This window comes from Belonocnema kinseyi, chromosome 4 (genome assembly GCF_010883055.1).
Source record: "Belonocnema kinseyi isolate 2016_QV_RU_SX_M_011 chromosome 4, B_treatae_v1, whole genome shotgun sequence".
Taxonomy (NCBI): Eukaryota; Metazoa; Arthropoda; class Insecta; order Hymenoptera; family Cynipidae; genus Belonocnema; species Belonocnema kinseyi.
Genome location: NC_046660.1, coordinates 60,811,436 through 60,827,681, shown reverse-complemented (window position 1 = coordinate 60,827,681; position 16,246 = coordinate 60,811,436). Strand labels below are relative to the sequence as shown.

The following is a 16,246-nucleotide window of genomic DNA, read 5'->3' as shown; positions in this document are numbered from 1 at the left end:
AAAAATGAATTTTTATTAAAGAAGTTCAACTTTTAACAAAAAACATTTTAATTTTATATAAAAAAGATTTGAATCTTATCAAAAAAGAATAATTTTTAATGAAACAGTTGAACATCTTACTAAAAAAGATAACATTGCTACCAAAAGAGATGAATTTTCAACGTAGAATAAAAAAATTTTTATTCAAGAGAAAAAAAAAATGTCAAACAAATTTTTGAAATTTATACCAAATTAAAGGATTTTGGAATTAATAAGAAAAATTTTCTACATAAAACCTAATTTTTAACCCGAAAATATGAATTTTCAAAAAGGAAGTTGGATTTTTAACTCAAACGAAGGATCGAAAACGAATAATAATAAGATAAATTATTAACAGACTAATTAAACTTTCAATCTTTTAATTGAATTTTTTATTCAAGAAGAACATAAGAAAAACAATTTTCAAAAAAATAGTTAAATCTTTAACCAATAAAATGAACTTTCGACAAAATATTTAATTTAAATAATTTTTGAAACAGAAAAAGGAGATTTTTTAACCAAAAAAGATGAATTCCGAACCAGAAACATAATAGTAGACTTTTCAATTAAAAATAATTAACTTTCAACGAAAAGTAGTAAGATTTTTATTGGGTAGAGAGGTAAAAATATTTCTAGAATTCGAAAAATTAAAATACATCAAATATTAGAGTTCAAGATTTTTTTCTGTTTACAGCAAATTATTTTTTCTTTTTCCCTCTGTGAATATCTGATTTTGGTTTTTTTCAAAGAAGAAGCTTGCAGAGAAAAGAAAAACATTAAATTCTTTACAGAGGAATTTACGTAACTTTATGAACCTCGTTATAAAGCTAAGTGATCTAGTTACTGGGAATAATAAATTCTATCAAAACTCGCAAGTTCCAAGCAAGAATTTAATTTTTTTTATTGTGTCACTAGGGAAATATGCAACTTACAAAATTTCCAGATCCTTCAGCTCCCGGATAGCACCTTCGTCGATGCAGGTCAGAATATTATCGTCGAGTAATCTGAACAAGAAGAAAAATTAAATATCAATTTAATTTTCTAAATTTCTAAAGTAAAGTAAAAAAAAAAAATTGTTTATGACTTACAGATGTTTTAGCGAAGAGATTCCTCTCAGAGTCTTTTGTCCGATCATCGCAATCTGATTATGACTGAGGTCCCTGAAAAAAATAAAATTATCATTATATACTAGGAAAAACGTAAAATTTATAAATAAATTGCATAAACTAATGTAACATCCATTTTGAAGGTGTTTACAATTAATAATTTGCCAACTTGTTTTAAATAGTTATAGTTTAAAATCATAAAATAAAGATTTTTAAATAAAATTCTGAAATATTTTAAAGATTTCCGAAGGATTAAAGGTAATACAAAAATTCTTACGATTCTTGGGAATATTCAGTGATTCGTTATCTAAAAAATTCAGTTTCAGGAAAACAATAAATGATTTAAAAAAATGTAGGAACGATTCGAGTCATTTAGAAAGATATTTAAAAATTTGAGAAGTCCTGCAGAGATTCTATATATTTTTTTAATTTGAAAGAGATTCGAAATTTTATAAAATATCATGAAATTTCTTAAACGAATCAAAAAATCCTAAATATATTTTAAACCTAGGAAAATTATTCTTTTATAACCTTAGAGCAAATAAACAAATACACTTAAAAATAAAGTTTGTCGAAATTTTTATTTTGTATAAAAAGTATATTTATCTTCAAATTATAATTTTCCTTTCTTTTTTTTTTTACTTATTAAACTAAAAATATTTTTTGGAGGAAATTCGAAAAATTTTTCTGAAAATTAATCTTTTTGTCTTGAAAATCGATTTTTTTGGTGACAGTTTAATTTTTTCAAATTAAAATTTTAACTGTCTGGTATAAAATTATAATCTTTTTTTGTTGAAAATTTAAGTATTCTGTTTAAATATCATTTTTTAATTATATTTTTTGTTGAGCAACAGTTTTATTAAAAGTTAATTTTTTCTTTGGTGGAGGAATTAACTCTTTTAAGAAAAATTTGTAATTTTAGGATTATTTAAACTGTTCTTAATTTAAATAACAATAGTTTTGGATATAAATTTATTTATTTGCTTAAAAATTAACTTTTTTCTGGAAAATTAATATTTTCCGTTTAGAAAATAAACAATTTGTAAAAAAAATCGTTTCTTAAGAAAAATATTTAGTCTTTTTTGGTTAAAAACACAACTGGTTGAAAATTTGTCCTTTTTGGATGATTTAGACTGTTTTAAAAATTTAAAATAATAATATTTTTGGATTGAAATTCGTCAACTATTACATTATCACATTCAGAATTTATCTATTTTATTTGAAAATTGGATTTTAAATATGGAAAGGGAAGAGGTATAAGGAAAGAAGTACAAGGGGAGAGGTAAGAGGGAAGAATTATCAGGGAGGAGGCATAATAGAGGGAGTATGAAGGAGGAGGTTCAAGGAAGAAGGTATAAAGAAGGAGGTAGAGAAAAATATGTATGAATGAAGAGGTATTATGGAAGAGGTAGAAGGGAGAAGGTATAAGGGAAGAGTTATAAGACATGAAGTATGAGGAAGGGGGTATGATGAAGGAGGCTTAAGGGAGGTACACACAAGGGAGGAGGTATAAGAGAAAAGGTATAAGGGAGGAGGTATAAGGGTAGAGGTATAGGAAATATGGTACAAGGGAGGAGATATAAGGGAGTAGGTATAAAGAGGAAGGCACAATGGAGAAGCTATGTCAGAGGTATAAGAGAGAAGGTAAAAGAAAGGAGGTTATTAGCGGGGAGGTTTACGGAAAGATGCAAACTGGAGGAGGTATAAAGAAGGAGGTACAAAGCAGGATGTATGAGGGGAAAAAATGCAAGAGAGAAGCTATCAAGGAGAGGTATAAAGGAGAAAGTGTAAGTGAAGGAGATACAAGGAAAGAAGTACAAAAAAGAAGGTATAATATAGGAGGTACAAGGAAGTTGGTATTGAGGAGGAGGTGTAAGGGAAGAAGCTTAAAGGAAGATGTGCAAGAAAGAAGGTAGGATGTTTAAGCAAGATGGTATAAGGGACGATGTAAAAGGAAATGTGTATGAGAAGGAAGAACTACGTATAAGCAAGGAAGTATAAGGAAAGAGGTACAAGAGAGAAGGTAAAAGAGTTAAGGTGCAAAGGAAGAAGTATAAAGGTGGATGTACAAGGGCGTTGGTCCTAAAGAGGAGGTACAAGGGACAAGGTAAGATGTATATTGAAGGTGGTATAAACTATAAGGGAAGAGGTACAAGGAAAGGAGTATGAGGAGTTATAAGGAACTACGTACAGGGTAGGCTCTGTAAGGGAAGAGGTACAAGAGAGGAGATTTTAGGTTTAAGTTACATCTCACCGAAACTAGTCGCGAATCAATCTTTCTAGCAATTAGCCCAAGTGAAGAGCTTCATAAAATCATCAAATCTCATAAATCACACAAAATATAAAAACCAACTAACAATCCGATAAATATATCCAAGCCTACTCTAATCTCGCTAGTTGATAAATACTTCAGAGAAATTTGTAATATATTTAAATAAATTCCGATTGAAAAATGCAGCGACTACGGAGATTTTTATCATTAAATCTCGATTTTTTCAGATTTTTTTCTCTCAAGAAATTCCAATCATTCATCACAATAATGTGGACAGTATTTCTTATAGAGGGTGGCGTAATGTTACTAAGAAGTGGATCAAGTATGTTAAACGCCTATGGGCAATTTTCTGAGATTCGATCCACTTCTACAGACAGTCGTGAGTTTGTTCTACTTTTTAAATAAATAATTCAGATATTCGAATGCCATACCAGGTCAATGACATTTGCAATTATGAGTTGATAAGACAGACTAGCCTCAGCTTACGTGGTGATAGAAAGACTTTAGGTTCCCAGTTTATTCAATAGTTTCTTACCACTCTGGGGTCGTTAAACGAGAAACCTATTGACCTCAACGAGCGAATTTCTTAGAGAAAAACTTTTCACACAAAGTTCAAACTGCCTGAACTTTCAAGATGCTTCTTTTTGATCTGATGAAATTTTACACTCTTTTTCTTCCTTTGTCTTCAGGTAGACTTTTAGGTAAAAGGAATATTTCCCAAGGGGGTCGATAACCGATTCAAAGTTTAACGTCTGAAATTATTTCAATTTTATCTTTGAAAAATTAATAAATGTTTTCCACCAGGGAACGTTGCGTATTCAGAAGCAATTTCTGCAGTGTAGGAAAAAATTGACTGTATTTTTTAAGTAAAAATTTGCAGTTTTCTTGCTAATATTTTATAAGGGTTAAAAATAAACTTCATTTTTTATTTTAACTATTATTGTGTAGTCATAAATTATCGAAATTCCTGTTTGTTTATCGTAGGCTTCACAGCCTTTCCCATATTTTTCCATTATTTTATTTTTGGTTATAAATTTATGTGTTGGTTAAACGCTTCATTATTTGGTTGCAAATCAAAGTATTTGGTTGAAAATCAACTTTTTTTGAAAATGTAAATGTTTTGTAGCAAATTTTTCTTTTTTACTCAGTTCACTTATTTAACTTTTTTGTAGAAAGCTCGTCTTTTTGGTCGAATTAAACAATTCTTTATTTAAAACTGAAATATTTTTTTTATTAAAAAATCGAAATTCATCATTTTAGTTGAAAATTCGTTTTCTAGTTGAAAATTAAGTTCTTTTTTTAAATCGAACCTTTAACTGTTCTTTGTTTTTAATTATTATTTTTAATTTGAAAATTCACGTATTCAGTTGAAAATTAATTTTTCTTCGTTGAAATAGATTTTTCGTCATAAAAATTTAACGGCTCCAGTTGAAGATATATCATTATTGTAGAAAATTCCTCCCGTTCGTGAAAGATTGAACTATTTTCTTGTAAATTATTATTTTTTCAATTAATTAAAAAATATGATTGAACTATATATAAAAAATTGATAATTTTAATAGAAAATTCATCTCCTTGATGGAAGAATAAACTATTTTGTTAAAATTAATTTTTTTACTGAAAATTGAACTATTCTATTTTTGGTAGAACATTAATCCTTTTTAGTTGGAAATTAAAGTATTTGATTGAAAACTAATATATTTTGCTTAAAATTCTTCTAATTTAGTAAAATATTGATCATCTTGGTTAAACAATCTTCTCTGATAAAAATCCAAATACTTAGTTAAAAATTTAAACAATTTGTAGAAAATTAAATATTTTGGACAAAGAATTATTACCTCAATAGAAAATCTAAGTTTCTTGAAAATTGTTTTTTTCTTGGTTAAAAATTAATTTGTTTAACTAAAAATCTAACTGTTTTAGTTGATTATTCATTATGTTAGTAGAAATTCCCTCTATTTTATTTTTTTATACATGTTAATCTAATTGAATGCTTCATAATTTTATTTTAAAAAATTTTTTAACTAAAAATTTACCTATTCAATTTTTGGTTAAACAGTAATCTATTTTAGTCTGAAATTTATCTTTTGGATTTAAAATTGAACTATATTATTGAAATTTCTTTTTTGCAGTGGAATTTTTTTTAACTGACGAGTTAACTATTCCATTTCTCATTGAACATTTATCGTATATAAGTGGAAGATTCATTTACATTTTGTTGAACATTCGTCATTTTTTGTAAAAAAAACAATTTTGTTTGAAAATTCATCTTTTTTGATGAAAATTGAACTATTACTGTTGAAAATTCATCAGCTTATCTGAAAACTCTTTAATTTTGTGAGCGATTTAACTACTTGATTGAAAGTTAAAACTCTTCTGTAAAAATTCATTTTTTTGTTCGAAGATTTATCATTTTGATGGAAAATTCCTCTTTTAGGTAAACAATTTAGCTATTTAAAATTATTCGTTTTGTATGGTCGAAAATTATTATATTGAACTGAAAAATGAACTACTTTGGCTACTAACTTAACTGTTATATATGTTAATCCATTTGAATAATCTATTACTCAAAACAAAAATTTTTAACTTGAACTTTACCTATTCCATTTTTGGCTGAACAGTCATCCTTTTTAGTTGAAAATTCAACTTTTTAATTAAAAACTGAACTATTTTGTTAAAAAATCGTTGATTTTTCGGTTAAAAATTAAGTTTTTTACTGAGAATGTTGCCACTCTATTTTCTGTTGAAAATCGATCTTTTTTAGTAGAAAATGCACGTCTTTTGTTAAAAATTCGTTTCTCACACAAGAAAATTCATTTTCCTGGTTGAAAATTCAACCGTTGGATTAAGAATTCATCTACTTTGTTAAAAATGCAATATTTTCTCTAAAAATTTTAATAATTTGAAGCATTGCAAATTGAACTTAATAGATCAAATCTCACTTAAATTTGATTCAAGGTCATTTACTTCCCTATTTTCGTAAAAAAAATTCCGCATTTTCTTTTAAGTGCAGGAGGGTAGGAGAGGGGTGTTGAAATAAAAAAAGTATTTTTTCCGAATTTTGAAAAATTTTAGACACTCTATTCACCAGAGATCTTGCCTTCAGTATGATGAAGAGGTGGAAGTCAGTCTAATTAGAGTTACATCTCAAAGAGATGAGGTTTGGATTTCCAGAAGACCTCTGTCTCTCGCTCGAGTTCTAATCAGAAATTTCTGATAATAGGTTGCATTCTGCGAGGCTCTGGACTAGCTCATCAGTGGGCATCTACTGGCACTAAACTCTCGATCTGTAATTATATTCGACGGAAGACAGAACAGAGGGCTCGCCGCTGGCTCGTCTGCGTCTTCACAAGCCTCCGAGTAACACAAGTAACAGTAACAGTAACAGTAACACAAGACTGGTGGATTCAATTCCCAGAGCTAGTTTAGTTTTCAACCCAATCCAGAAAGCAATTATCGAATTTCTACGCTGAGCGTCTCGACGCCGCGCCAGTTAACAGTGTCCTCTGACACGATAAGACATCCGCTTCCTCTCAGTTGCACTCGCCAGTTCAAATTAAGGAAAGAGAGAGAGAGCAATTAAAATCTACAACAACTTTTCTAAGACGAGAAAAGCTTTATTTTTTGTATCGCCTTAAGGTGCTTCAAATACCTAGGGTTCTCGCCGGATCCATAATACGTCTATGAGGATGAATTGTTTAATATAATATTTTAACTACATAATCTGAGGGAAATTATACCAGACTAGGCATCGAGCTTGTTCCGGAAAATTTTTTTTGTTTTCATTGTGTGACTTTGAAATGTAGGGGTTTTGCGCCTGCAAAATGCAACTCTCCGGCAATCGTGTATGTCTGGTTGCAGTAATTTGGTCCAGGTTCAATATTAACAAAAATATGCGAGTACCCTGTTTTCTTGACTTAGGGGAATCGATAATGTAATAATATGGTAGAATACAATAATAATTATAATAAATAATAAATTTCATAAACTTTAAACAAATTTTACTCAACTTCAGGGGAGGTGCCACGCCTACCAAGATTTTTATTCTAAATCTAATCTGATTGAAGCGTTGTTTTCCAAGCTATCTGAACATTAAGAAATATTTTTGGAGAAATACGAATGATGAGCTACAAATTTTTTTTTGCCTTATCGCCAACAGGCGTTACGGGCAAATATTCTAAAAAAACAAGGGAAATTCGGATCTTTTTCACGAAAATAGGGAACTACATTCTGTAAAACAAAATAATAATGGTTCTATATTAAATTTAATTATAAACATTTTAAGCAAAAGTATTAAATTTTCAACAAAACAAAAAAAATTATAACCAATTAGTTGAAGTTTCAACCAAAAAGATAAATTTTGAAGCAAGAAGATGATTTTCAACCAGAAATCTAATAATGAAATTTTCAGTTTACAAAATTCAGTTTTAACAAAAAATGTTTCTTTAATAATATAATTACATCTTTAACCAGATATATGAATTTTCAAACAAGAAATGAGTTTTTAGCAAATTACTTCAACATTAGTAATGTGACCATAGATTTCTTTTTTAAATTAAAAACCGTTTCATTCAACCAAAAAGACGATTTTTGGATCGAATGATTGATTTCTCGAAAAATATGATTTTTAACTCAATAAATTAAAAAATGCATCCAAATTGTTGAATTTTCAAGATTAAAAGAAAGTTTTTCTACAAAACGATTGATTTCGTTAAAAATATTAATTTTCAACAAAACTGTTGATTTTAAAACAAAATAATTATATTTCCACTCAAATAATAAAAATTTTGAATAAAAAAGGTGAGTTTCCAACGAAAAATATAATAGTGGAGTTTTAAAAAAATTAACTTTCATCTAAAAACAACTAAATTTTTTACCCCAACATATGAATTTTCTACAAAAAATACCCTTTTTTCTAAACTGTTGAGTTATTAAATGAATAATTAAATTTTCAACTAAAAAGATATATTTGAACTGAAAATTAATTCTTCAAAATTTCAATCATAAAAAACCAATATTTTTCAAAAATTTACAACAAAATAGGCCAATCTTCCACGAAAGAGAGAAATCTTCTACGAAAATGATGAATCTTTAACTAAAACAGGAAAACTTTCAGTTACGAATATTATTTTTCAAGAATAAAACAATGTTCAACAAACTTGTTCAATTTTTAATTGAGGGGGTGGTTTTTCAACTAAGATGATAATTTAACAAAATAGATGAATTTGTAATCAAATAGTCGAATGTTCATCAAAAAGTTTAATTTGCTATAAAAAAGACGGATCTTGAACAAAATATATGAATTTTCAAATAAATTATTGATTTAGTAGCTAAGAACAAAAAACAAATTTCAACCAAAAATAGAATTTTAAAATTTGAGGTTCAAAAATCAATTTTCAATCAAAACCCCAACTTTGAATAAAGTAGTTGAATGCTAAACAAAAAAAAATTATATTTCAACTAAACAATTCCATTTGGAATAAAAAGATGAAATTTAAACTAAATAGTTAAATTATGATACAAAGAGATAAATTTTGAAGTAAAAAAATAATTTTTCAAGCAAAAAAGATGAATCCATAACAAAAAATGTTACAGTTCATATTTCAACCAAAAAACAAATTTAATTTTGAATAAAAAAAAGTTTAATTGAACCCAAAAAAATTAAATTTTAGAAAAAAAGTTGAAACATCAGTCAAAACATATTATTTAAAAAAAAAATTTGTATTTTTAACCAAAAAAGATGAATAGTCAACAAAAAATGTAGTAGTTAGCAATTCAACCGAAAATTCTTTCATATTCGATAAAAAATTATTAAATTCAACTAAAAAAAGATTAATTTTCAACCAAGGAAGATTTTTCAAAGAATAAAAAAGTTTTCAGCCAAGTTGTGGAATTTTAAATAATTTGAAATATGAATTTCGAACAAAAACGGTAATGTTGAACCAAATAGTTAAATTTTCTACCAAGATAATTGCATTTTCAATTAAAAAAATGAATTTTTAACAAAATGTATTCAAATAAATAACAAATAAATGGAATACTTTAAAACTATTTTATTGAAAGTTTCGTTTAGAAAGTAAAGCTGCATTTTTGCCACACTCTTTTTTGAATTCAAAACGCAAAATTTAAGCCCTCTTGGTCGCTTGGGATTTAAAAAAAAATGTTTAGAGTAGCCTATTAAAACGTACATAAGTCTTTTAAGCCTCCCCATTCCATACTTCCCCTAAATTCCCCAAATTTCCCTCTCCTACCCTATTTTCTCTTTCCAAAATTCAACCTTCACCATGTCACTCTTTCTTAACTTCTTTCCAATCTCCTTTTCCCTCTTATTACTACTCTCCATATATCCCCTTACTTCTCCTACTTACTCCCTTATATACCACTACTTCTTCTATTACTAAAGCCCTCATTTGCCACCACTTCTTCTACTTACCCTAATATGATTTTTCCTCACGTTCATTACTTCACTTTTTTCAGTTATCCTGTTTTTCCAATTTCCCACAGCCTAATTTATTTTATCTACCTCTCTTTATTTATACTCATTTCACAATCCTTTGTTTTGCTTACTTCCACTTCCTTTGTGAGTTGTTAGTAGCAGTCTCTTCCATATTTTACCTCCCTCACACCTTCTGAATACCCCTACTTTCATCTCCGCCCCTACTTCCCTTCCCAACACTACAACCTTTGCTTTCCCTTCCTTCAACAACTATTTTTTCATCTTCTTGTTCTTTTTCTTACTTACCCCATATTTACTCTGTTTCCTCTCACCACATTTGCCAACATTTCTCCTACTGATCCTATTCTCATTTTCCCTCAGCTCTTCCAATTTTCCTCACTTTATTTTCTCTTATTCCTTCTACTTCGCACCCCGTAATTTGCCCAGCTTAACTTCCCCTCATTTCCCGAAACTTCTCCTACTTCCCTTACCCTCGTTTTTTCTTACGTCTCTTACTTGCCTTCCTTTATTTTCCCTTACTCCCTCTAGTTCCTACCACTCCATTTATCCTACTTCCACTCTTCTAGTGACTTAGAAGTTTTAAATGAAGAGTTAGGATTTTTAAGTTAGAAGTTATGAGTGATGCGTTAGGAGTGTTGGGTGAGGAGTTTTGAATTATGAGTTAGGGAGTCGGGGATTCCTGCTCGGGGCTACGAAACCCAAAGAATGATTGAAAAAAGGACAGACATGGAAAGAACCAAATTTCCTATGTACAGCAAATAAAAAACTGCAAAAAAACTAGTAGATAAATGTTGACTAGTAAGATTCTGTTGCGAGAATTTATCTCCAGTTAATTTATGATCTTCTTCCACTGTCTCTGCTACCTTGAGACTTCATTAAATTTTCAGAAGCTCTAAGACCCTACACATGTTGGAACAAACTGTATACAATTTTAAAAAGAAATACACATTTCTCAGTGGGATAAGAAACCCAGAAAGAAATCGAGGTCTCTACTGCCTTGAATGAAAAGATTATGACTACAAAGTCACCATCTGTCCTACACTGCAGTAGGTATGTTCAGTAGTAATAATTCACGACATCACTCTTGATTTCAAATTACATGTTCCACGATTATAATGCAAAAATTCCTTGACATATTTAAACTGACCAAATTAATTTATTATCATAAGATCAGATAATTTAATATTAGGTGGAATATTAGCGTTGGTCTTGGTTCCTGTGAAAGGATCTCTGAACAAGCGATTACAGATTTAATGTGTGTGGAAAAACCTGTTTCTTAAGTTAAAAGTTACATTTTCTTGCCCTGCAGGTGTATTTTAAATGGCTGGAAATAATAATATATTGAAATATATCTCCTTCAGAAATCAACAGTTTTTATTTTTAAATTTTATTTTTATTTTTAACATCTGGTTTAGAGAAAGTACTTACAGTCTTTTGAGATTCATCATGTTGCTGAAGAGCAAGTCAGGCAGAAAGCGAATTTGGTTGTTGTTTAGTCTCAATTTTTCCACTCCTACTAAATCTTGAAAAGCTCCTCTTTCTATCGTGTGGATCTGATTGCTGGACAATTGTCTGCAAATTAAACAAAAATAAAATTTAGCTTTTAAGTTTCTAACCTTAAATAATGAATTTTTAACCAAATGGTTGAATTTTCAAAAAAAAAAAAAAAAAAAAAAAAAAGTAAACCGCTACCAAATAGAGTCAAATGTGGATTTAGCTTCGATTTTTAGACTAAAGGTGACCATAAATCCAGGGTCTTGGAACTGTTTGTTTCTCTTCTGATTTTCTCTCTGTTTTGTCAAGCATTAGTGATCACACTAAATCCAGATTTGACTTTAATTGAATTCTCAGGCCAAAAAAACAAATTCTTAGAAGATAGTATTTTTAATGAGAAAAATTTAATTTTGTACAAAAAAAGTTTCTTTTCAACCAAAAAAGTTGACTTTTCTACCAAGACAAGATTAATTATAATTAATAATTATAATTATAAACGAAAAATATAATAGTTGATCTCGAAACAAAAAAAAACGAATTTTCAACAAAAGCAGTTTAAATTCTAAACAAAAAGATGAATGTTCACCCAAGAAAATAAATGTTGGACAAAGTAGTTCAAGTTTCAAACTAATCGTTGAATTTTCATTCAAGAATATAAAAAAGACTACTTCCAGAAAAAAGACAAACTTAGATCAAAATACAAAAGGTTGAACCAAACAAATAAATTTTTAACAAAAAATATTAACGTTGTACGAGGAAAATTAATTCTGAACAAAGTATTTAATTTTTAAACCAAATTGTAGTAAAGTGTAGTAGTTGATATTTTAAACAAGAAATATGTTTATTTAAAATAAAATAGAGTTTAATTTAAAAAAAACTAATTTTCGAAGCAAAAAATTTTTTTCCAACAAGAAAGTACATTTTTAACCAAATTGTTAAATTTTCTACTTGAAAATATAAATTTTTGAACAAAAGAGTTAATTCTCTAAAAAAAAACGATGATTAAAAAGATAGTTATATGCATTTTTTTAACAAAGCAGTTATATTTTAAAACCAAAGATATAATTTTTCAAAAAGATTGTTTATTTAAAGAAAAAGTTAAATTTCAACCAAAAGTTAATTTTCAACATAAAAGTTCATTCTAAACTCAGAAAATAAATTTTCTGCCGGAAATGACGACTTTTCAATAAAATATATGTATTTTTAACCAAATAGTTTAATTTTCATAAACAAAAATTGTTTTTCAACTAAACGGCTGAGCCTTCAAAGAAAAAAGACGAAAGATTTTTACAAAATAATTTAATTTTACACAAAATAATTAAGTTTTAAAAACAAATAGTTATTTTCTTAACCAAAAATACGAATTCTATCTTAAAAATATAATGTATAGTAAACTTTTCAAACAAAAATAATTGCCTTTTAATTAAAAACAGATAAATTTTCTACTCAAAAATGTAAATTTAAAAAAAAATGCTCATTTTCAACCAAAAAGTATGAATTATTAACAAAATTGATATTTTTTTAACAAAATAAATAAATTTCTAACCAAATAATAAAATTTTCAACCAAAAAAGATTGAATTTCGAAATTGTTTTAAGCCGAAGAGAAATTAGTCAACTAAATGCTAGTGTTTTTAATCAAAAAGATAATTTGTTAACAAAATAGCTGCATTTTTAACAAAATTATCAAAGTTTCAACTAGTAGAATTTTTAACCAAATTGAAATTTTAAACATACAAAGACGAATTTTTCCACTAAATGGTCACATTTTAAAACAAAATAATAAACAATTTAACAAAACATATGAATTTTTGAACAAATAGTCAAATTTCGAAAAAAAGTTAACTGTCAACCACAAATAGTTGGATTTTCTTATTGGGTTCTATTAATTCAGTTTGCATTAAAAAAAACTTGAGGAAGGCGAAATTTTTTTAAAGGAGGGAAAAAATGAAGTTCCTTAAAAAAGGGAGAAAAAGAAGTATTCTTTAAAATATAAAAATAAAAAGGAGTAGGGGGAAAATGAAGTCTAAAATAAACATTGACACTCGGAAAAGACCTACACTTTCCTAATATAATGAAATGTAATTTTAAATTTATTTATTAACACCTTTAATAAAGTTACACATATTCAATTTTTTATTAATAATTGTTTAAATTACTCACAGAACATGGAGAGTTGCCATATCTTCAAAATCAGTTTTGAAAATGACCGATATGTTGTTCCCCTGCAGGTCTCTGAAACAAAACAAAAAAATTCAGATAAGTTTAGATATGCAAAAAATTAGTCAAAGTAGGTGCCACTCGTCTATAAAAAGCGGTTTCAAGTCTATTAAGACATTAATTAGGTCATTCAAAACAGATTAAAAATTTCCCCTCAATTCCCCTACAACCTTATTTCTCTTTTCGCCTCACTTTCTCTACTTTCGCATCCCTTATTTGCACCAACTTTTCCTCCCACGCCGTTTGTACTTCCCCCTCTACTAAATGCCTTAGCTAACATTCCTGTTCCCCTATTTCCGTTCCCAAACTCTTAATTCCTCATTCCTACTTACCTACAATTCACCATTTGCCACTCTTCCTCAAATTCTTCCACCAAGATTTCCCACTCTCCTCGCTTCCCCAGCTGACAATACCCTTCCTATAATTTCTTTACTTAGCCCTCACTCATCACCCCTAATCACTCTCAATTCCACTCACTTCCACAACTTTTTATTTCCTAGCCTAATTTTTCTCCACCTCTCCCTAAATTCCTTCTCTCTTGCTTCCCTTAATTAGTCCCCACTTTCTCACATTCTCACCTCTACTCGCTCTCTCTTCCCTCACTTTCACTACTTTCCTTCCTCTCAAGTCCTCTACTTTCCCTTTCCCTCCCATCATCAGCTATCATTTCCCGTACTCTCTCGACCCTCTCTTCGCCTTCATTCCCGTACTTTCCCATCGCTTATTTCCACTAATTTCTACTCACTTCCTCTAAATTTTCTCCAATCACTTTGCCTCACTTCTCCTCCTTGATAAAAGTAAGTCGGACGAACACCCGGCTGAAACTATAAGGGTTTCTAGCCGGCATTATAAAACCCCAAAAATGAGGGGAGCTCAACATAAAATTGATTATATCAAGGAACAGAATATTAAAATTCCGCAGTATTGAAAAATGATAATATTGGTATGTAAAATATGAGAATATCAGAATGTCAACATATTTCTTTCTCGTTTTCGATGAAGCTATCAGCATGAATAATTCATGGATGAGAAATTTGGAATCGGAAATGTTCTGTCGACTTTTGCCCCTTGTAACTTTTATAATATCAGTGCAGTTGTGGCTCTTATTTATGCAAGGGTAGATAAAGGGCTATCACGTTGGTGGATGTAATCAAAGTTTGCAGACAAGTCAGCCCCTCTGCCTTGAGGAAGTTATGTCAAAACCAACTGGATATTCATATCCACCCTCGTCAACCCAGTTCACTTGAAGACAAGTGTGCGGATTTCTCTGTTCTCATTTCAAGATCCCTCCACATTTTCTTTACATTCATTGGCAAAATCACATCTCATCTCTGAGCTCAGATTACTTGAAACGCAGAAGTTTGTCCTGAATGATAATTTTCTATCTTCAAAGTTCTGAGGTCAAACGATTCAAGTTTATTCAATTTAAATTTAATCTCAGATACCAAGAAGGTTCAAGGATTGAAATTATAGAACTGCTGCAAAAGATCCTCAAAAAATTAGGTCAATAATACATTTACAAGTTAAAATTAAGAATTGTAATATTTTGCGAGAGAACTAATCAAGTTTTTATTCTACTTTTAATTAAATACTTGCTTAACATTTATTTTTATTCAATTTAATTTCCAGTTAAGATATAAAAAGGCTTCAGAATTAAAATTAAAAACGGTTTTACTGAAAAATCGATATAATTAGGTCAATCATACATTTACTAATTAAATTTGAGAATTACAATTCGAGTTTCTTAACCTCGAAACTTTGACCTAAATTATCTAATATGAAGAAAGTACTATTCAATTTTTTTCTATCACTTTTATATATATCTTGATTATTTAAAATGACTTAGTGAACTGGAACAATAATTTCCTATCATCCAAGTTCTAGGCTTAAACAATTCAAGTTTATTTAAATTAATTTCAACTTCAGATATCAAAAACACTTCCGGATTGAAAATGTGAAACGGCTTCAGTGAAAAATCTATATAATTAGGTCAATCATACATTTGCAAATTAAAATTAAAATTGATCATAGTTCTTAAACAACAAAAATTTGATCTAATTTATCACACCTCACGAAAGTACTATTCAACTTTTTTTAAATTTTTATTTACTTCTTGATTACTTGAAATACAGTGTCAATGATCAATCTTCAAAGATCTGGGATCAAACAATTTATGTTCATACAACTTAATTTCAACTTCAGTTACCAAAAAGGCTCTAGGAATCAAAAGAGAGAATTGTTTAATAGGCATTTAACAAAATTAGGTCAATTTTACTATATTTTGTTCTACTTAATATTTATTATTTGATTACTTATAATGCAGAAGTTTTTCTTGAATGATAAGTTTTAATATTTGAAGTTCTAAGGTCTAAAAATTTAATTTGATATAATTTAATTTCAAGTTAAGATACCAAGAAAGCTCAAGAATTAACATTTTAGAACTGCTCTAACAGAAGCAGAAAGAATTAGGTCAATCATTCTTATAAAAAATTGAAAATGACAATATCTCACGAAAGTACAAATCAATTTTGGTATTCTTTTTAATTATTATTTAATTACTTGAAACAAAGTAGCTGTTCTTGAATGATAATTTTCTACCCTCAAACTTCTGGTAACAAAAAATTTAAGTTTATTTAATTTTTATATTAACTTCAGATAACAATATGGTTTCAGGACTCTA

The 16,246-nt window shown here is 28.5% G+C and overlaps 1 protein-coding gene across 1 annotated transcript in view; it reads right to left on the bottom strand.

Moving 5' to 3' along the window:
• The window catches only part of LOC117170916 (protein slit), a 68,542-nt gene extending 54,696 nt beyond the window's left edge, over positions 1–13,846 (bottom strand). The window contains exons 1-5 of the mRNA XM_033357963.1: positions 13,737–13,846; positions 13,510–13,581; positions 11,282–11,425; positions 1,107–1,178; positions 951–1,022 (exon numbers count right to left, since the gene is read on the bottom strand). Of these exons, the coding sequence (XP_033213854.1) occupies positions 951–1,022; positions 1,107–1,178; positions 11,282–11,425; positions 13,510–13,581; positions 13,737–13,846 (470 nt within the window). The remainder of the gene's footprint in view (positions 1–950; positions 1,023–1,106; positions 1,179–11,281; positions 11,426–13,509; positions 13,582–13,736) is intronic.
• Positions 13,847–16,246: the final 2,400 nt, after the last annotated feature.